Source organism: Silurus aristotelis (assembly GCF_946808225.1).
Source record: "Silurus aristotelis genome assembly, chromosome: 5".
Lineage (NCBI taxonomy): Eukaryota > Metazoa > Chordata > Actinopteri > Siluriformes > Siluridae > Silurus > Silurus aristotelis.
Window position 1 is genome coordinate 20,387,107 of NC_139578.1, and position 22,450 is coordinate 20,409,556.

General features: G+C 37.2%; 1 protein-coding gene across 5 annotated transcripts in view; it reads right to left on the reverse strand.

The window, feature by feature from the left end:
- Positions 1-4,424: 4,424 nt before the first annotated feature.
- nwd2 (NACHT and WD repeat domain containing 2) overlaps positions 4,425-22,450 on the reverse strand; it is a 52,525-nt gene continuing 34,499 nt past the window's right edge. For all 5 annotated transcript variants that reach the window (XM_083541226.1, XM_083541227.1, XM_083541224.1 and 2 more), the window contains 4 exons: positions 18,363-18,566; positions 15,926-16,076; positions 14,436-15,025; positions 4,425-9,707 (listed from right to left, as the gene is read on the reverse strand). In XM_083541226.1, the coding sequence (XP_083397352.1) occupies positions 5,802-9,707; positions 14,436-15,025; positions 15,926-16,076; positions 18,363-18,566 (4,851 nt within the window). In that variant the 3' untranslated portion in view covers positions 4,425-5,801. The remainder of the gene's footprint in view (positions 9,708-14,435; positions 15,026-15,925; positions 16,077-18,362; positions 18,567-22,450) is intronic.

Consider the following 22,450-nt stretch of genomic DNA (forward strand, 5'->3'; position numbering starts at 1 on the left):
AAAAAGAACTTGAGAAAAGAAAGAAGAACGTTCAGATTGGCAGGTATAAATGCACTTTCAGGTATATAAGATTTTATTTAACATAGTAAGCAAAACAATGACGTAACCCAAAAACAGAGTCAAGGTGCAGGTATGATCAGATGACAATACTGAAAAACAAAGCACAACATAGACTAGAGCAGGCAAGAGCAAGCTGAAGAATTTAAACCCAATATCAAAAACTATGATAGCTATTAGAATCTATGTAATGACTGGCTGAAAGGAACACAGTATGTATACATCACAAGTGACTGTGAAGTGAAGGTGCATAAATACTGTGCAAGTGATTATGTTCAGGTGAGTGCAATAAATGGTTGGTTGAACGTGAACATGAGTGTCCATCATGGCTCTGAGTTGTATTCTGTGGCAGCCATGTTTGTAGTCCGCACCATGTTCTGGGAATTTGAGTTTGACTCTGATGTCACTGTTAACTTGACAACTAACTACAGATATGTTTATAAAGACCTGTGTAAGAAGTAAACAAAATATTATAGTGAAGTGTTTACCTTTTTTTTTTCAAGTACATTACAGGCCACTGTGAGCCAGTGCGCAAGTTCGAATAGGGCAGAACTCATATCATTTCTATCCTCTCAACCTGACCCTTGTTCATACCTACATTTCATACTCGTGTAACAACTTGTTTCTCATTCGTTTTACAGGAGTTAATGAATAATTTATTGTAGTTACTGAATAATGATTATTTAAAATGCAAAGCTGAATCACAAATTGACTTAACTAAAAAAGACAAAAGGGGACCATTCTATACAAACTGAAATATTCAGGGGGTTAATAAGTTAAAACTAATGTTGTCTGTTGTTCTCCTATTTGAACTTGCTATTGTACCAGGTACAGCATCTTAACAAATGGGACAGGTATATATAAAATGTATACTTTATATTCTGTCTAATTCTTGTGTTTGTTTTTGTCATCATGAGATCTGTAAGACATTTGTAATTAGCTTGTATACTTTCTGAACTTTCTGAATCTAATTATCTTTCACTATACAAGAGATTAGCTATTGATTGTACAGTTGGCAATGCCTTTTTAAAAATGTTTGCTTCACTGCTGTGTTCATACATTTTTCATTTATTATTTGTCTTTAGATATACAACTATTGAAGCAATATTTAATGTAGGTCAACGTCTCTGCATTGTGTGTGTGCTAGTGTCAATCCAGTGTGTTACTAGATGATATAATTGGAAAAAGACATTTGCGTTCCTCTTAACTATGCCACCCTTAGGCTAGTAATATTCATAGTATCATCCGTTATAAAAAAAAATAAAAAAAAAAAAATTGCGAAATATTCACTCAGTAAAGGGCTTATTGTATATTATACCACAGTGCCGGTAAATTCTTAAATCTAATTAATCACAAGGTGTTGATTAATTTCCTGTAACACCGATGAGCCACTGCTAGAGAAAGCAGAGGTTTTATATTAATGTGTTAATGTCTTCCAAAGCTTATAGCTCATTCAGATATGTATGATAAGTATAATAAGTATAATTCAATAAAAGATGCATTAAAACAGTGTGTGGTTATTTAAGAAGGAACACATAGTCACTAATATGTTGTAGCTTTCTGTAAAGGGACGTTTATTTACCGTTCATAGGAACAGTCTCAGTTGTCAGCACTTTGTACTAGTAAGTTTTCCACCACAGGAAAGTCTGTTTTGTCTTGTGAGGAAAGAAAAAAATGTATAGCTGCTGAATGATAACAGGGACTAACGTGTTTAATTGACCTTCCATAGTATTAGATCTTACTATAATGGTGTATACATCAAAACAATTATTTCTTAAATAACAACAACAACAACAACAACAAAATAGATTTATGGGCAACTTGCAGTGGTATAATAGGGATAAATATATTCTGTTCTTTATATCATTAATATCACAACACTGATTATTTACTGATTATTTAACAGTGGAAGCCCTGTCATGTTTTATGTATAAAAAAAACCATTTTTTATTAAATGTACAGATATATCTTTATATGTATATAAATATGGTAGATAAGTTTTCTTGGTCAAATCTTCAGAAATCCCCTCAACTTTATTCCTTTTTAGTCAGTACCCATGGGACAATGGTGGCAGTACTGATGATACGTGGTTTGCCTTTGAGGTGTCTTATACTTGTCATCTGAGAAGATTTTTTTCACTTCTTTTCCACAGTAATATGATCCACTTGACACTCAAGGATGATGACTGAAGAGCTGGCAGAAAGCCATGAAACAAGATACTTTAAACTTTAGACTAAGGTGAGTGTGTTTGTGTGTGTGTGTGTGTGTGTGTGTGTGTGTGTGTGTGTGTGTGTGTTTGTGTGTGTGTGTGTGTGTGTGTTTGTGTGTGTGTGTGTGTTTGAGATAAATAATTTTTAAACAAAGCTGTTATTTGCCATTAAATATAAATCTAGATAGAATAAATTTTCTACATTATTTAATTTACATTATTACATTTCCTACTTATGTATTCATCTTCAAATCTTACTGCTCAGCTAATACAATGGAAGGTTGCACTTCTATCAAACACTAAGTCATATTCCACTGAAAGAATGGCACAGTTACAGAGCAAATATTCGTGGAAAACCCCAAACCAAAATTATTTAAACCAACAAATGAATTAAAATGTTTGCTGTGGTCTTTCTCAACCTCGAAGATTGAAAAAAAGTCGGCTTGGTAAACGCCATAAGCAAACGCACCACACCTAAACCAACCTTAGCGCTTTAACTGTAACTATAACAATATTGTGCATAATGGCAAAATTGTCATTTATTGTTTTAGTCCAAATATTAGTGAAGATAATTATTTGACTCTCAGGTAAAATACAAGTGAAATAATTACACACACTGTCTATGTGTGTTATTATTTTACTTGTATTTTGCTGAGTCAAATAATATGGCATATTGTATTCATTCATCTATAATGGGTGTCAATTTTTATTTGAAATCAGATAAAAAATGAACGCATAATGCGTCTCATTCCTATAAGGAAGTTTGTCTTTCTACTGGTTATCCCCTAATGTGTTTCTTTATGTTTAGCCTTGTTGACATTATTACAAGCCTCTTTCATACTCTCTCAATCTTTTAAGCTGAGTAATAAGTATCAAAGTATCATTTGTATTAAAGATAACGATTAAGGTATGCAGGCTAAACTAGTGGTCACAGGTATATTGTAACCAATGAAATAAATGTTAACGCATTAAAAAAATAACGTAAAAATATATCGCTAAATATAGTGCCTATAAGGCCTAAATACTATATAAAGTATGTAGTATGTGTGTTGATATGATGACTTTGTGGAAAGTCTTTTCATAGAACTGAGACGTAGCTTCTATCACAATGATAGGTGGAGCTTATTGGGCCTCTCCTATAATGTTTGCTATTAATAATAAAAGGCAGATATTGTTGGGCCTCTCGCGGTATGGTTGCTATTAATAATATAAAGCAGATATTGTTAGGCCTTTTGCATTATGGTTGCTATTATTAGCAGTAGGTGGGCCTTCTTAAGCATCATCTATTATAGTTGTTGTTTATATTGGGCAGGTCTTGTGTGGCCACTCCCAGGTTCACATTAATATGGAGACTATAGACTGTCAGCCAAATGCCTTTCTCCAAGCCAGGCCTTGTCTATGTTACTGCTTCTATGAACATGTGTGTATTAGTGCAACTGCAAGGCAGGCAGGGAATCCAGGTGCTTTGGATACAAGTTGGGGAAATGTGGCACTTGCCCAGTATTCTGAAAATATGAATGTGCTTTTTGGCTGCTCATTGCCACAAATCCAATTATATCACACATTGTGTTTCTAGTGAGATTATTACAATTATCTAGAAATTGGAATTGGAAAAAAGAACCTAAATAGGAGGCAAAAAGAGAACCATTTTATTACATTAAAATTTTATACAAACAAGGCATACACACTATTTTATATTGCTTCCGACATAAGTTTTCATCTTTTTTTTTAAAACAACTTTGTAACAAAATGTAAGTACAACATTTATGAAAATATATAAATCTCTAAACAGGGATTGCAGTGCTGACTATACAAACAATACAATAAACACATTCATTGCCAGTATGCCACCATGTTCTGCAAACATGTATATAATGAAGTCATTCATGTCACATAACATACAATATGCCACATTCTGCTCTTGAAGTGACAAATTGGGATATTCTCTGGGATTTCAGGACAACGTGGGCTTATCGAAGGTTGTTTGCAAAAGGTAATATATATATATATATATATATATATATGTATGTTTTTTTTTGTTTTGTTTTTTTACGCAAGTCACACTGGGTGGTACAATAGACCCATAAGGAATAGAGTTCAATTAAGTCACAAAGCATATTTCATTTGTAAAGAAATAAAGTGATACAAGAAAGGAACAACTTTGGCACACTTTTATTATACTGTATATAATATTTTGAATGTTTTGTAAATGTATACTTCGAGGGGAGAACCCTGAAGGATGCTACAGGTATTTTTGTAAATGGGCCTATTTCTCAACAGTTTCAGAAGTAAACATACAATTTGTCGGAATAGCCCTTGAAGTTATGGAGGTGATGGGGCACGGCTGATCATTTTATTAAGCATGCCAGAATATACCCTTAACCAAAGGTAGAATTAAAATCTTCATTAGCCATACGAAGAAGAAGATTAGCCATACTTAACTAACAGTTTGAAGATGAAAGTTTGTGTCACTGTGTTCTTGAAATACCATATGTTATTAATAACTGTTCCTAATAAAGTGCAACCCCTCAAAACTGGCTTGTCACAACCTTGTTTTGTAAATACATACATCTATACATTTCTATGTAAGTCATCAATAACATGAAAATACTAGATATTCATTTTTCTACTATAACGGGTTCCCACAATGCCTTGCTAATGACATGAAAAACAGCAAAAAACTAAACTTGGCATAACTTATGACACCACTTTTTTAAGGCGTTTATACTCCTTGTCAGATGCTACACACGATGTTAAATACTCAGTAACAGTATATTCCAACTAACAATATGCAAGAGGTTCAGCTAGAGATTTTTTTTTTTTACTGTGTTTGATACAATAAATGCGGTAACATAAAAAAAAAAAAAACAGCCTTAATAATATAGAATTTTCCTGAAATCATTCTGCTTTGATGACAGTTCTGAATAAATTACATTTTATATTCATTGTTTGTTTATTGTAGCATGTTTATTGTATTTATGAATATCTATATCAAGGTTTTGTTTTAGAAATTCCCTGCATCTTTTTAATCATTAGTGTTTATAAGAAATTCTTTTTAAAATCCAGGCACTCTCTTTGATTGCATTAAGCACAACATAACTTTGTTAAGGAGTTGCACAAATTGCAGCAGCCAAAATAGATATGTACACACATACACAAGTTGAATTTTTGATACAGTTTGAAAGGACGATGACTGAACATTTATAAAAAGCAAATATGTGTTATGGCTACAAATATATAAATATTTCTATGTTTTTGTATAAAGTAATATTATGGCTTGATTTGAATAAAACAATGAATTTGAAATATATCAAAGTGTGTAACAAATAGTATGACAAATCACCAAATGAGGGATAACAGAATGACGGTGATCTGACTAAACACAACTGCAGCGTGATAGTAATTGGCCAGTGTCAACTGTGTAGTACCCAGAGGACTGATTTGTGCAACTGAATCACAAGGTTGCTGTAAACAAGTATCAACTGCATCCAAATCTGGTCCCATTTATCTGTTCCATTTACTTCCTGAAGAATTCTCATTGTAGCATTTCAGCCTTTTTTGTTGGTGTTGTTGTTTCAGGCTCCCCGCTGTCCGAGACATTGATGGGGCTATCTCGAGAGAAAACTTCGGTTGACTCCCTCCACATGCAATCAGCAATGGTCTTGAAGGCATTGGTGCTGCACTTGGGGCGTATTTTCTGTGAAGCATTGTTAACAATCTGCCGGCTGTTGGAGGTGGCAATCTTGATTTTGAGGGCTGCATCCACACGGTCCACAACTGTGTAGGTCCCAATACTACCATCCTCAAAGCCAATAATAATGTTCAGTGCTCGTTGTGATAGGCACAAGTAGGTTGGTGTTTTGTACAGAGAACAGGTACCAATACTCTTTCCATCTGCAAGTCGCATGACAATTAAACTAGAAACTACACCTGCATCATCGTCCTCATCACTATTTCCGAAACAAATATGGACCAAGTAACGACCATCTCTTGACAACTTTTGCCTCCATATTATGCCTGCAGCATGGACCAAGCGCAGTTTACCACTGTGGAGGTCGAGAACATTAATGTTGTCATCCCCTTTAGATACAATTCCCAACTTTCCATTTGGCGAGATTTGGAAGTCTTCCAAGTTCTTCAAGAAGTTGCTTGGCAGCTGCACCCTTCGGCAGACAGACTCATCAGCTACACTCCATATGAAAACAGTCTCTGTGGAAGTGATGAAGACAACATAGTCTGGACTGTCTGGAACCAGCTTAAAATTTATGATTGTTATGCCATCATCACAGACAAACTTCTTGGACACACTGCCAGACCACAAGCTGACAGCCAACAGCTTGTTCTTAGTTGTACCAACCAGGAAAGTGTTGGCTGTGGTAATGAGAGCATACTGAAGGGTTACCAGGATGTTGCACACTTTGTGACCAGTTGCAAGCCTCCAGACACGTGAGGCATTTTGTTCACAGAGAGACACCACAAATTGGTCATTATGTGTGATTAGAAGTTGGGATATTTTTTGCCCATTGATCCGGAAGATATTTTCACCTGTGGCAGTCTGCCAGATGTATTGGCTACATTTGTCATCAGATGTCACCATAAGATCACCAGATGTGGTGAGAACACAGTTCTCCACAAGGCCTTCATGTTTAAACACTATCTCAATGAAACCTGTGCTGAAGTTCCATTTATGGACGGCTTCAGACCCATCCATTGTGTAGACAAAGTCTTCTCTGCCTGGCAGCTGTATACTTTGTATCCGTTTCCCTGTTTTGTCAATGTTCGACATTGCTGTTATGATATCAATGTCCCAAATTGATAGAACCCCACTGCTTGCTACAGACAAAAGCAGGTTATGGTGTGCTGATTTGATCAACTTGACAATGGCTCCTGATATCTCTATTAAACTAGCCATACATTGACCACTGTCTCTTCTCCAAACAAATATGGATGAAGTATTTTCCATTGATGCTACAATGCTTTGGCCATTCTTTGATAGAACAGCAGCCACAAATTTCTCACTACGTTTGGCCTTAAACTTCTCTACCATCTTCCAAAGCTTGGTGTCAAGCACCTCAATGCTTCTGGCTTTGCAAATAAGTACTGATTTCTGATCCTCAGATAATTCTATACCTACCACCTCGCTATCATCCCCCCGGCAGTCATAGTCCTCCATAAGCCTGGGATTTGTGATATCTTTGGTGTTCCAGACAGAAAGACTACCTTCATTGTCAATCATTACCATCTGATGAATTGTGTCTAGAACTAGGATTGACTTCACAAATCCACCAGAAAACTCAGAGGTCACTGTCGCAAGCTTTTCCCCACTTCCTAGGTGGAATACAGTGGTGGTGTTTAAATACTGGCCACAGAAAGCATACATCCCATCTGGGGAGCATTCAACACAGGTTACTTCATACCAGCAATGGAACTGGTATAAGGGCCAGCCATACTGCAGGTCAATCACATTTACATCTTTACTGGCTTCCAGCCAAGCTAAGGCATGGGGGCTGGATAAGGTGAATCCATTGATGAATGCCACCCCACCAGTGATGCCACAGTGCTTTGAGCCTTTAACTTCCACCTCTGACAACAAACAAGATTTATGGTTGTCATAAATTAGTAGTGTGTTTTTTGTAGTGGCAACCACAAGGTACTTCTCATCTGTGGTGAGCTTAACACCAAGCACAACTGACTTTGCTGTGTCAATCTGTCTCAGCAACTGTCTGCTCTCTACATCCCATGTACTCACTGAACCATCCTCAAGAGCTGCAATTACAATGTTGGGAGCCAAGGTTGGTAGGATCTCAACAATCTGCATGTAACTAGAGCACAGTGGTAGTCTCTCAGGACTGTATGTAACATCCATGGAAGAGTGTAGTGGCACTATAGAGCAGTATTTTGGTCCATCTTTGTCACACTCTAGTAGGAGATGTCGGAGTTTGGGAAGGGATGTGACCACAGGAAGAAGTCTTTGCTGAAGCTCAGCAGACAGTGAGGCAGGGTTTTTGTTGACTTTGACCTTTATACTTCGTAGTGTGCTTGCAAGAAACTTGAGCTCCTTTTCTTGTGAGTAGGTGTAGGCCAGGTCAATGTCCGACAATGCTTTGTCAAATTGTCCAATTTTTATCATTGTATATAGCCAACTGAAGTTCATGATGACACCAAACATGAGGTCATCTGTTCGTCCACTCCTTGTCAAATGAAATAACAGTTCTGTCATTTTTCTATGATTGACAAAGAAAATGTCTGGCTCAAGTAAGTTGCATTGGAACACCCATGGTTGTTCTGGTGTTTGTCGATCATAAGAATGCTTGTCAGCAGAGGCTTTGTCATGGCCATGAAGGCTTTGTTGGTTGTGAGGGTTCCGATGCTGGGAGATATTTAATGAGGCAAAGTGATTGTTGTCACAGTGGAAAATCTTCTTTCTACCACCTGCCCATACCCCAAGAAAATATTCAGCTAAAAGGCTGTGCATTTGATGCACATCTTCTTCATTACTTAGATACAGCTTTTGTGCAATAAGATGCAGATGTCTGTTTGCCCACACCATCAGAGTTACATTCCGAACTTGACGCTCCACCAAGTAACCTTCCAGTTCTTCTCTTAGTTGAGCAATGAGATCGTAGGGGATTCGCAGTGGACTCTTCAGATTTGAGCTGATCATGATGTCTCCAAGTACACTATTGTCCAAAGAGAGTATATCCTCTAGTTCCACCTCCGTCAGCCCTACACGTGCCATTGTAATATATCCCAGTGCGCGAAAGACAAAGTGGGACCCCAACTTATTTTCAATAGAAATTAAAAGATGTTCTATGCTCTCATGTACTGTTGAACAAAGGGACTTTTCATCAACATCTTTGTGTGAACGCCAATGAACCACCTCACGATAAATGAGGTTGACAAACATGGGCAGTGTGCATTTAGCCAGTGCTTCATTTACATATATTTGTTGGCCTGAGGTTACTTTTCTTTTGACACTCAGAAGTTGCTGTTTGAGTGTCTGGCTACATGCTTTACGGTCTCTTTGTGCCAATTCTAAATAGCAATCTTCATCATGAATCAGGCAACGTAATTTCTGTAGTATCCCGTGTTTGTTTGGCAAAGTTGAAACCACAATGCGGACTGTGCAAGGAAGGTGGATAGGCAACCACCACAGCTTACGTGCCTCATCTGCTTCTGACAGCTGTTCCAAGGAATCTAGTATGATCACTAGGGGTCGATGGAAAGATGACTCTCCCAGAAGGTTAATCAACAATTCTCTCATCTCTTCAATCTTGTTTGGTAGGTAGTGGATTAGACAGCGGTAGTTTATGGCAATCTGCTCGCAAATACTTTGGAGGAGGTTCCGGAGGTCTGTAGAGAGGTCAGAGGAACCAAGGAAGCGAACAATGATGACAGGATCTGTTTCTGGCCCCATTTCTTTTTGAAGCCACGAGTATGCCTAGAAAAAGAACCAAGGAAATGATTGGTTATTCTGTTTTTTTTAAACACAAATTATTTATGGTAAGTATTATATCCTTTATTCAGTTGATGACTTAATTCTTTAATGTAAAACTATAAATCAAAATTAAACCAGGAATAAATATGCATATTCAGATTTGGTTTTCATACATGCTCATTTTGCTGGTCTAGTTGTGGCATTCAGAAAATAGAAATCACATGTATCCGGTTCATACACACTTGATTGTTACAAATTTGTTCTGGTTCAATGGATCTAATGTTCAAAAGGATCAGGGTACCAAATGACTTTAAAGATATTTATTTGAAGGGAAATTCATGTGACTTTCTGCTACCTGCAAAAGACTGCACATTCTAATCAGTGAAGCTGCAACTAGGTGCAGAAAATGTTGATGTGTGTAGGGGGTTTTCATGTTCTGCTGCCCAGCATATGTCTGACAAAACTCAGATTGCTTAGCAACCAAATGGATAAATTACTGCTGATCAGTAAAGACTTTTCAGTCTCTGCTGCTCTTTGTTTCACTGAAATGCATCTTTGTGCCACCACTCCAGACAGTTCAATGTGTTTACTGGGATGTCACCACGAAGAGTGGTTAAGAACACTTAGCTGTCCCCGGGGCAGTGGAACCTGTTTCTATATTAATGAAGCTTGGTAACTAGTGGCACAGTGTAGAAGAAGTATTGTTGCCAATACCTGGAATCCTTCTTCATTAACTGCAAACCATATATTCGCTGCAGGATTTCACTCAGTTATTTTTGTTGGAGTGTGTATTCCACCCTAGGCAATGTGAGGCTCTGTGCCACCTGGCTAATTAGATAACCATGATAACTATAAAGCAAAAAACCACTCAGACTCTGTTGTCATTATTTTTGGTAGTTTTAAACATATCCTTGGAAAACTGTCAAAAATCCAATAAACTGCTCACATACAGACAGAAACTTCAGCACTACAGCAAAAATGTATCAAGGAAGGTAAAGACCTGTAAAGCAGGCTTGTAAATGTTTTCTTTGCACTGACCGGAAAGTTTTTGAACACATAAGCACCAGAAAAAAGTTCAGCAATGGATGTATTTCCTGATACAGTTAAGAAACTTCACCCTACCACAGGAGCTGTTCCCCCAATGACCTACAGTTAGGAAAATAAGTATTTGACCACCCTGCTATTTTGCAAGTTCTCCCACTTAGAGATCATGGAGGGGTCTGAAATTGTCATCGTAGGTGCATGTCCACTGTGAGAGACAGAATCTATAAAAAAAAAATCCAGAAATCACAATATATGATTTTTAAACTATTTATTTGTATGATACAGCTGCAAATAAGTATTTGAACACCTGTCTATCAGCTAGAATTCTGACCCTCAAAGACCTGTTAGTCTGCCTTTAAAATGTCCACCTCCACTACATTTATTATCCTAAATTAGATGCACCTGTTTGAGGTCGTTAGCTGCATAAAGACAACTGTCCACCCCATACAATCAGTAAGAATCCAACTACTAACATGGCCAAGACCAAAGAGCTGTCCAAAGACACTAGAGACAAAATTGTACACCTCCACAAGGCTGGAAAGGGCTACGGGGAAATTGCCAAGCAGCTTGGTGAAAAAAGGTCCACTGTTGGAGTAATGATTAGAAAATGGAAGAAGCTAAACATGACTGTCAATCTCCCTCGGACTGGGGCTCCATGCAAGATCTCACCTCGTGGGGTCTCAATGATCCTAAGGAAGGTGAGAAATCAGCCCAGAACTACACGGGAGGAGCTGGTCAATGACCTGAAAAGAGCTGGGACCACCGTTTCCAAGGTTACTGTTGGTAATACACTAAGACGTCATGGTTTGAAATCATGCATGGCACGGAAGGTTCCCCTGCTTAAACCAGCACATGTCCAGGCACATCTTTGGCACGTTTGCCAATGACCATTTGGATGATCCAGAGGAGTCATGGGAGAAAGTCATGTGGTCAGATGAGACCAAAATAGAACTTTTGGATCATAATTCCACTAAACGTGTTTGGAGGAGGAAGAATGATGAGTACCATCCCAAGAACACCATCCCTACTGTGAAGCATGGGGGTGGTAGCATCATGCTTTGGGGGTGATTTTCTGCACATGGGGCAGGGCGACTGCACTGTATTAAGGAGAGGATGACCGGGGCCTTGTATTGCGAGATTTTGGGGAACAACCTCCTTCCCTCAGTTAGAGCATTAAAGATGGGTCGAGGCTGGGTCTTCCAACATGACAATGACCCGAAGCACACAGCCAGAATAACCAAGGAGTGGCTCTGTAAGAAGCATTTCAAGGTTCTGGCATGGCCTAGCCAGTCTCCAGACCTAAACCAAATAGAGAATCTTTGGAGGAACCTCAAACTCCGTGTTTCTCAGCGACAGGCCAGAAACCTGACTGATCTAGAGAAGATCTGTGTGGAGGAGTGGGCCAAAATCCCTCCTGCAGTGTGTGCAAACCTGGTGAAAAACTACAGGAAACGTTCGACCTCTGTAATTGCAAACAAAGGCTACTGTACCAAATATTAACATTGACTTTCTCAGGTGTTTAAATACTTATTTGCAGCTGTATCATACAAATAAATAGTTAAAAAATCATATATTGTGATTTCTGGATGTCTCTCACAGTGGACATGCACCTACGATGACAATTTCAGACCCCTCTAACTAACTCTTCTAAGTGGGAGAACTTGCAAAATAGCAGGGTGTTCAAATACTTATTTTCCTCACTGTATTCACCTCCACAGCCTGAAAAAGAGCATTAAAGCATAATTTCCCACCCATTCTTTCCATATTTCTTTTTATAATTATTATAAATATTCCTCAATAAACCTGCTGTCTGTGTTATTTTCTACAATAATTGTTTATGATTTTTGCCAGACTGTTTAGCAGCCGACCTTGAAGAAGCATTTTGGCACAATGACTGACTCATTTTGAAATGTGACAGGAGTCACACTACCTGAATTTCAAATTAGCTACCCTTAGCTAGCAAGCAGTGAGTGATACCAGAGACATTCTGCGAAATACACATAAAAATACACCCACCATTTTTTCCCACCTCCAGGCACAGTGGCATGAATGCATTAGTAGCTACATATGGGTCATATTTAACTCATGCCATTTAGTAACTTGAATGAATGTTCTGCGCTTTGCTAACTAGCCGTCTAATGTTAGTCACATTTAAATAACGCTAAGTATCAAGTTGTAAATGATTATAGTATGTAACTGCCGTTTTTATAATAAGCTGACTTCCGCTGACTTGGAAATGTAGCTAAAATTTGTCTAATTTCATAAGGTTGTGCCCATGCTTGACATATAATTGTAGTTAATAATTTATTTTAAGAAGTGTGAGGGTGTACTGTTTCTTGAATGTGTTTATAACCATATACTAGGCATATCCACATTTATTGTTATGTTGTTGAAAATATGAATATGCTTTCTGCATTTAGCCATCTATTTTGTGATTTACAGTACCACCTTTTTTAAAACGAAGGGCAACATTTTCGATGCCATCAACTCTTGTAAAACTAGGCTTGCCTTTTGTTTTGTTGTAAGGTGACAAAGTTGTTTGGGTCTATTATATCTTTGTAATTTAATATAATGTATGTGATCCTGGAGAGAACTCAACTACCAACTTCCTTCTTTGGAGAACCCGACAATCAAATTTCTTGTATACACAAATGGACTTGGCCAGTGAAGCATGACTCTGAAATTGCACAACTTGTGTGACCTTTCTTTGTAGCTACAGGGATTGACCATTCTCAAAATCATAAATAGTATGAACTGTGAAAAAAATAGAACATATAATCAGAAAAACAATCTTGCAATTTATCTTGTTATTACCATGGCTATTTGCTAGAATTCAAATATAATAAATAAATAACGACAACTGGAACATTGTATATATTTCCACAATTACTTATTGCCATTTTATTTAGATGACAATGCTTAGAAATGCAAAATTGAGTGAGAGAAAAAAAAAAAAGAATTTCCTGGGAGCAAAAGGCAAATAAATGCATAGTGGAACCTTTTGTGGTCAGCTGCTAAGCAATCTCTTGCTGTGTTTAGGCTGGCCAAGAGTGGAAATTTGCTGTTTGTTTTGCTTAGACCTGATTATTAACTAAATGCACTACTTTGATTTGTCATTAATGTTTTAGACTTTATGCCAGTTATAAATACCGCATAGCAATGAATCACTTGCATTACTTCTCTTACTAGAAAATGTATGTATGTACCAGTTATACATGAGTTTTGTTTCATAAGAATATGAATTGCCGCATGGGCATGTGGCCTTGAGATTCTGGTGATTTTTGTGATAATTGAACCTAGAATTTTCTGTTTCTGGGAAAAGCCTATAATAAAACCAACCACTTTTTGTTTATTGGTATTTATGCAATTGTTACTGCAACAACAGGCAGCTTGAAAGATTACAATACAATTGTCTGGAGTGGGGAAAAAAGGAATGATAGATGGATAGTGTAATGATGTATCACAATCAATGCATCTTAATCAAATTATATTGTGTCTCTAATTATTGAGCTCACTGAATATGGAGGCATTGAATAGCTTAAGACAACAATCTTTAAGATGACTCAATTACATGTACTTTTCCAAATGTCCTACAAAAGAAGGGTATTCATTTTAAGACCTCTGTCACACATACCATTAGTCACACATACATATACATGCAGTAATATGTACAGATAATTTTCTCACCTGTTTTGCTACCTCAGCAAGCAACAGCGTCTTTCCGGTACACGGACCTCCATAGACGACTAGGGGCAATATCCTCGCCCCTTTCGAAGGGTACAGGTATTCCTGCACCATATCCAGAACCTCACTTTTATACACATAAAATGAGGAAAATGTCTTGCACAGCGAAAGATGTTGTATGATCTCGTCGTACAGTGCATCTGTTTCCGTGTCAAAGTTTTGTTGGACAGTAGCTTGGATAATGTCCACCATGTCCTCATAGAACTGCTTACACAACCCTTCCACATAGTGACTCTCCACCTCTTGGGAGTATCCCAGTTTCATGTCGCAATGAGTGACTGAGGAATAGACACGGAGGTTGGATGCTGCGACTATTGTTGGAATAAACTCATCTCTGACTTTCAGAAGCCGCTCATAGGCCTCCTGGTTCCTCATGACACGATCTCCACTCAGAACAGTGTCCATGTAGCGGGCCATGTCTGGGATCTTGGCAAAGCGGTCAAAGTTGGAAATTTTGCGAATGTAACACACACACTTCTTCAGGAAAGCTGCTGTCTGTTTTCCTAAAGCAAAGTCCAATTCATCCTCCAGTGCTATGCAAATGAAAGAAGAAATATTACTGTTCATTCATGCTTTGGAAATGTTTGATATTTTAATCACTTTGCACTAAAATACTGCACTAAAGCCATGATGTGCCTGTGTTTTTGGCAGTCTTTAGCATGCGATTAGTTGTGCTTCCTTAAGCTGCCTTTAAGGCAAAAACATATTTGATATGATCACTTAATCCATCATTGCAACGTCTTATCAAAGTCTTCCAAAGAGAGAGTACCGCAGATAGCTTGCCAACCCTGTCAGCTTAGTATCGCAAGCTCAAAGCTTGCTTTGTTCAGGAGGTGATGAGAGAATGAAAATGGTTTGGAAAGGCATCATTTTGGAGGCTGCACTCTCACATCCTTACTGTACAGTCTTACTGGTCATTTGAGGAGTTAAATGTTAAGTAAGAATTATAAATTGTCCCATTAGATTTCCCTTGTGCATAGAAAATGTGCTGAAATGTACTGCTATGATATTGATTACGTTTGTCCCGTAGTTACTGGCAATTATAGGTAAAAAAAAAACAATCGGTACAGCACAGGGGATTGGCTCTGTAGTTTGCAACGTCGATTTTTGAAGAATGCACACTTTTGGAATATTGAACGCGTTTTAAACAAACTGAGAAAAATATAGTCTGGCTTGTGGCCACTAACATAGATTGAATATTAACTCCACAAAAGATTTAATTGGATTCAGTACGCATATTACTAAGCATCATAACACAAGGTTATATAAGCTTTAATTCAAAGCATATTTAGTTCAAGATATGACTTATTCATTTTGCTTTGAAGTATTTATCAAATTTCAATAGAGGAAAAGAGTGAGTTTCAAAACTAGAGTTTCGAACCACCTCAAACTGCCACAGATTTTCACAGATGTAGAATTCATCCGTCACATACCCGAACAAAGAAATTTTTTGGCCTGGGCACTTTTCATTGTTCCTTTCTCTTGTAGTTGTAGCACGGCAGTTCTGAAGATCGTCTTGATCTCTTCAGAGACTGCTCTCCAAGCCTTAGCATTTTTGGCCTTCGCAACACTGCTCGACTCCATCTGTTGGAGGGAGAAAAGAGTCATTGGTCAATGATCTGCCAGTGTTCAAAGAAAATTACTAAGTTTCTAAGAATATTTATATCTAAACTGTGTTGGTTGATTCCTTTTCTATTTCTCTGGTTAAAAATAAAGCTTAACCCATCCTCGATATAAAATACTCCTTGTTAAAAAGCATTATATATGATGTGTTTTGTCTGATTTCCAAAGCACTTGAAGTGAGAGAAAGGGAGAAGTGAGTGATAGAAGGAGGGGGCAGGTTACATTGGGCCAGATCTTTTTTTTCTGAATACAGGATGAAATTCAAACCCTGCTGTTTTTCTCATTTTAGTCCAGCAGAGCCACAAAGCCTCACAGAGACCACCCTTAACACAACATACAAACTACAGTGTGTGTGACACATGCCATGATATGGTCTAGCTGTGTGAGTTTTTTAACTGACCGTTTGAGTATTAAAGAAACAGATGAAAATAAGATTAAAAAGATGGAAAAATGAAATAATTTGTGTAGGTTAATGCATGTTCAAGAAAAAGACAGTAAATAAAATAGAGAGAGAAAAACCTGAACATCAGAAAAAAGCAAGCAAGTGCTAGATCCTGTGCTCTTACTAAGGTTTAATGAAAGACACTGAATTTATGAGCCTAATAAACTCCCCTGCAGGCAAGCAGCTTGCTCTCTTGGGTCAGGCAATTTCTGAGAGGTCCTCAGCCACTGGTCTAGCACATTGTGACATTTACAGGAAACGTCTCAGAGGCTGGCTTCAAATTTGTCTGTACGGCCTCTCTAGGGAACACTAAATGCATAATTCAGAAGATTTCTCTTTGAGTAAAATCAACATGAAGTAATTCAAGTAAAATAAAGTGGTGCAAAATGGTTGTTAAATTCCTCAGGATTATGGTTCAACATTCATCAAGAAAGGACATAAAAACCCGTGCAAATAGACACTATGACACAAAATTGTACACTCCAATAATGTTAGTTGTTTTACTTCATGTAACATGTCAGTGAGTGGATTTAATCAGGCAGACAACATAAATTAAACGAAAAATGAAAGCTATTAATATAAATACAAAACTTTAGGGATGAAACCTTTAAGGAAAGACTATAACAAGATGAGTCTTAGATAAGAACTTAAAGATTTCTGAAAGAATGAGGCACCAATGGTAAGAAAGGCATTATAAAATGGTGAAGCTAATTTAATCTGATCACATCAACACACAACATGATCTTTGGAAAATGCAGCCCATTAAACTCAATGTCTGATAAGTGACTTCGACTAAAACGGTAACATAGAACAGCAGAATTTTGTCTTTTTGATCACTTGGTACACCCAGATAACTGTTCTGTCCTGTGTTCATCTGGCTACCATATTCTGATGGAACGGCAGCATGCAGCTAAATAAGTCAGGAGTGGCTCAATTTAAACACAGCATGTGCAGCGCATTGAGTTTAACCTGTTGTAAATCACCAGCAACATGAATTAAAAATGGAATTAGTGTATAGCACTCATAAAGGAATCTCATAGGCAAAAAACAAGCTGTGTGCAGATACAAGCTGCAGATATCTATTGTATTGTGTTCTACTTTAAACCAGTACTTTGGGAAAAAAAATAATAATAACACAAATAAATAATATTTCTGAGGGTAGGGTTAAACTCTATCATTATTTTATAATGCTTTTCTTACCATTCTTACCCATTCTTTCAGAAATCTTTAAGCTCTCATCTAAGACTCATCTTGTTATTAATTGTAGGATGATTTTTCCCAAAGTACTAGTTTAAAGTCAATCACAATAAAATCCTTTCTTCATTTCTAAAGTTCTCAAAGGCATATGTTGTTACTGAATGATTCTAGAAGCATGGTAGTATTCACTGCTTTAGTAGCATGTGCACTGCTTGGATCTTAATTCTGTTGAATTTGGCAGCAGTGGTTTTCAGCAACTGTGTCAAGAAATCATTTCTGCAACAACTTGCTGGTCCAATGCCTCTTTAAGAAGGTGAATGCTTGCTTTTAAGAAGGCTGCATGTGTAATTAATAAACTGGCATCCCAGTGTACAGTCCATCCAATATGAACATAGACTTATCTACATTGGAATACAATACAAGAGAGAAGTTGTTGGTTGTCCATGCCTAATCTTGATCTCCAAGTATTTTAAGTTATCCTATTTGTACTAATACAAATGTTTTAACTAACACTAGTGTGTGTGCTAGGTGACATCAGGTAATATCCATTCAACATCCCATTACAAATATAAATGTCACAAATGTCTACAATATCCAATCCTCCTTACTGAGTTCTGATAATTTTTCAGCATCTCAGCTTTGGGTTTGAGGTAGTAAGCCGGTGGCACCGAGTTTTCATCCCGGCAGTACCACTCCTCCAGGAGCCGTGTATCCAGACCCGCTTCCACTGCCGCATCTAGAATCATTTCAAACTCGGCCGATTCCACCTCGCCTGGAACGCGAATGCTGCCATACTTCTCCCCGACCAAACCCTGCAAGAAAATAAAGACACAGAAAGGAAGGCAACACTAGTAAACACTCGCTAAAACCAGCACTTTATTTGAAGCTATGACGATCAATAGCAGTCATTTCATTTTTCCTCTCCTTTATTACATACAGGAACTGCCCGATATTTTCACATCAGATTGAAACTCATTATGATCTACATAATTCCCTATTCACCTATAACTATATTTAGCAACAGCAGGAACATGGATTGCACATTTCAGACATGCTCAGGATACAGGGCGATCAAAAAGTCATTGGAAAAGTCAATTATGGATTTTGTACATTAAGCCTTTCATGATCAAGGCAACACTGGGGAAATTTGCTGCTTGGTCTTTATTAACTACTTTCCTGGCAACAAAACTCCCATGCACTGATGTGTCTGTACAATCAACTCCAGAATTATGAATGTCCTTCATAAGAATTACAATCACATAATTATTTTAATTTTCCACTTAATTAGAGAAAGCACAGACACCAAAACGGACATGCTACTGCCAGTATTATTGCATTATTACTCATGTCCTGAAATGAGTAGTGAAATATATTAACAATATCAATCCTAGACAGACAGATTATGGAAATAAGCGAACACCTCTGAAGTAGTTTACAATTTAATGATCTATAAAAGAATAAAAAAGGTAAAAAATTAGATTAATGTAGTTTTTTTAGCTAGGTCAGCTGAATGAGTATAACCAATGCAGTGATAAAGTGATATTGTAGAGTTTTTACTATTTGTACACTCAAGTGTAAAAATTTCAACAGAAGAAAAAGACCAACATTTTATATTTTAGGTATTTTACATTCCAAAACTTATAATCTCATGTCTCAACATGTGAGCTATTCAGAGAAAAGTGATTATAAGTGAAAAGTGGAAATGCAGCTGTGGTGAAATCTATACCTATGTCAAAACACACACATGGAAAAAAAATAAAATTTTATATATATATATATATATATATATATATATATATATATATATATATATATATATATATATATATATACACATACACACACACACACACACACACACACACACACACACACACACTTCTAGACTGTCTGAGAGGGAAGCAGAGACATAGAACTCTCTCTCTCTCTCTCTCTCTCTCTCTCTCTCTCTCTCTCTCTCTCTCTCTCTCTCTCTCTCTCTCTCTCTCTCTCTCTCTCTCTCTCTCTCTCTCTCTCTCTCTCTCTCTCTCTCTCTCTCTCTCTCTCTCTCTGTTTCTTACTCCCCACCTCACTGCGTGTGCGTGTGTGTGTGTGTGTGTGTGTGTGTGTGTGTTTGCACCACTGCAGTGCCACCTGCCTTTTGACAAGGTCATACAATAATCAATATTGTCTGTGCTCGCAGGTGTGAGTGTATACGGATGTTTTAAGGACTCATGACAGTTTGCTGGCCTGTTATTTTTAATTCACAGTTCCACTGTATGAGCGAATAACTCTCTTTGCAATAACTATAAAAAAAATAATATAAACTGCAGTTTGGCTATTTTTTTTTCGGAGTTGATGTAATAGGCATTAACCTAAACTTGTTTTGAGCTTTGGAGGAACCTGATTAAAAAAAAACTTAATTTGAAGGTAAATACACAACACATGGAGAGCAACCATCAATGACAATTTGAAAAAGAAAAAGCAAATAACAATCATAATTACATATATGGGAACCTCAACCTAAATTGTATGTGTCAGTGTTTAGTGTAAACATGTAATGTGAATAAGAATGAGCAGATGGATCTTTAGCAGCTCATTAGTCTCTCAGTTGTGTAATAGGTACATTTGCATACCAAAGGCACCTCGTAGAGCTGACCTGGGCATGGTGATGTAGGCATACAGGATATTCAGAGACAGGATTTCAGATTAGATCATATATAATCTATATATAAAATTATATATATATATTAAATATACATTTACTATCAACACTAAAAACACAATCTAGACACACTTTTATTTGTTTTAATCATCTGTTTTTCACTTAAATAAGTATGAGTATATTAGATCACAACATTGTATACATATAATAAGGTTTGGATTAAACCCGGCTTTAGTTTGATTAGGTCCATACATGTCATGAACTCCACTCTGCACAATAAATCATGGCCTACAAATATGACCACTTTGGACTACACTTTCCAGAAATCCCAGCAACTAACTCATTCCTGATGATGGATTGTTGATTACACACACCTGTTTTCATTTCACACTATGAAAAAAAAACTCTTCCTCACAATATCTTTGTGAAATGGTGCTCAGTTTCTTTTTATTAGGTTATTGGCTGTTTCTTGATTCGTAATTTTAGTTTTCAGGCTTATCAGCTGACCTACGCCTGTGTTTTGACTTTGATTGTACCTGACATTTTGGATTTCTCTGCCTTCGCCCTTACTAAAAATGATGAACCGCATTTGCATCAGCATCTACTCTCAGTCTCTGTGACACAGTTAGATCTGAAATATTAAAGTTCTAAAATGATTAAAAACCAAGCTATTAAAAGAATTCGCAGAACCACAGGTAACACTGGAAATGGTTAATTTTTCTACCATGTTGTGCTTCATTAAATATACAGAGCTAAAATTTGAACACTCCTTCATAACTGTCTCTTTATTTGGAGCATCCTCAGACTCTGCTTCATTGGGATGTTCATTCTTCGTCCCTGCTTCGTGTTTATCCCTTTCCTCAGATGTTCAATTGTTTTCTTTATTTTATTTATCCTTAGCTTTTAGTTGCTTGTTGGCTGCTTTACATTTAGAGCCTCACTATTGTGACATCTAAACAAATGAGGATGTATTTCTAATATAAAGCAAATTCAGATTGTTTTTAAAGTGTTTCATGAAACAGTGCTGAATTTGATGCTGATTTCTACACATTTATGATCAACAAGTGGCGGTGAATATTTCGGATGTAATTTTGCAGTACAATTGAGCAGTAGCTATTGCTTTTGGGCGCATGAGTTTCACCTTCTTGAGCATAAAGAGCATTCACTGGTAGCTGCATGAAGATTAGATGTTGATAAGATGTCTCTACTTCTTGAGAAGATTTAGGAAATGGACTAATGAAAGCATTCTGAGCAGCTGCATCACTGCCTGGTTTGGGACAACTTACTTCAGGCTCTGTGTTCTGTATGTAGCTCTATGTTGTGTGATGTAGCTCTTCATTGTTTTTATGCAGCACCAGGGTTCTGGTGAAACGTTGTCTCATTTCACTATGTAATGCGTCATCTATAGTTCAACGGTAAAAGACCTGGGAGTTATTTTAGACAGCAACTTATCTTTTAAAAATCACATCAATCAAGTTACAAAAACAGCCTTCTTTCACCTTAGAAATATTTCTAAGCTAAGAAATATGTTATCTATATCTGATGCAGAGAAGCTCGTCCATGCGTTTATGACCTCTAGAATAGACTACTGTAATGCATTACTAGGTGGATGTCCTGCATCATTAATAAACAAGCTTCAGTTAGTTCAGAATGCCGCAGCAAGAGTTCTTACTAGGTCAAGAAAATACGATCATATAACCCCAATCTTATCGTCCCTACATTGGCTTCCTATTAAGTTTCGAATAGACTACAAACTACTGCTACTCACTTATAAAGCACTAAATGGTTTGGCTCCCATGTATCTATTCAGTCTCTTAACACGCTACAATCCGTCACGCTCCCTGAGATCTCAAAACTCTGGGCTTCTAGTAGTTCCTAGAATAGCAAAGTCCACTAAAGGCGGTAGAGCATTTTCACATTTAGCTCCTAAACTCTGGAATAGTCTTCCTGACAGTGTTCGGGGTTCAGATACACTCTCCCAGTTTAAGTGTAGATTAAAAACATATCTTTTTAGCAAAGCCTACACATAACACACATCACGCACATCACATC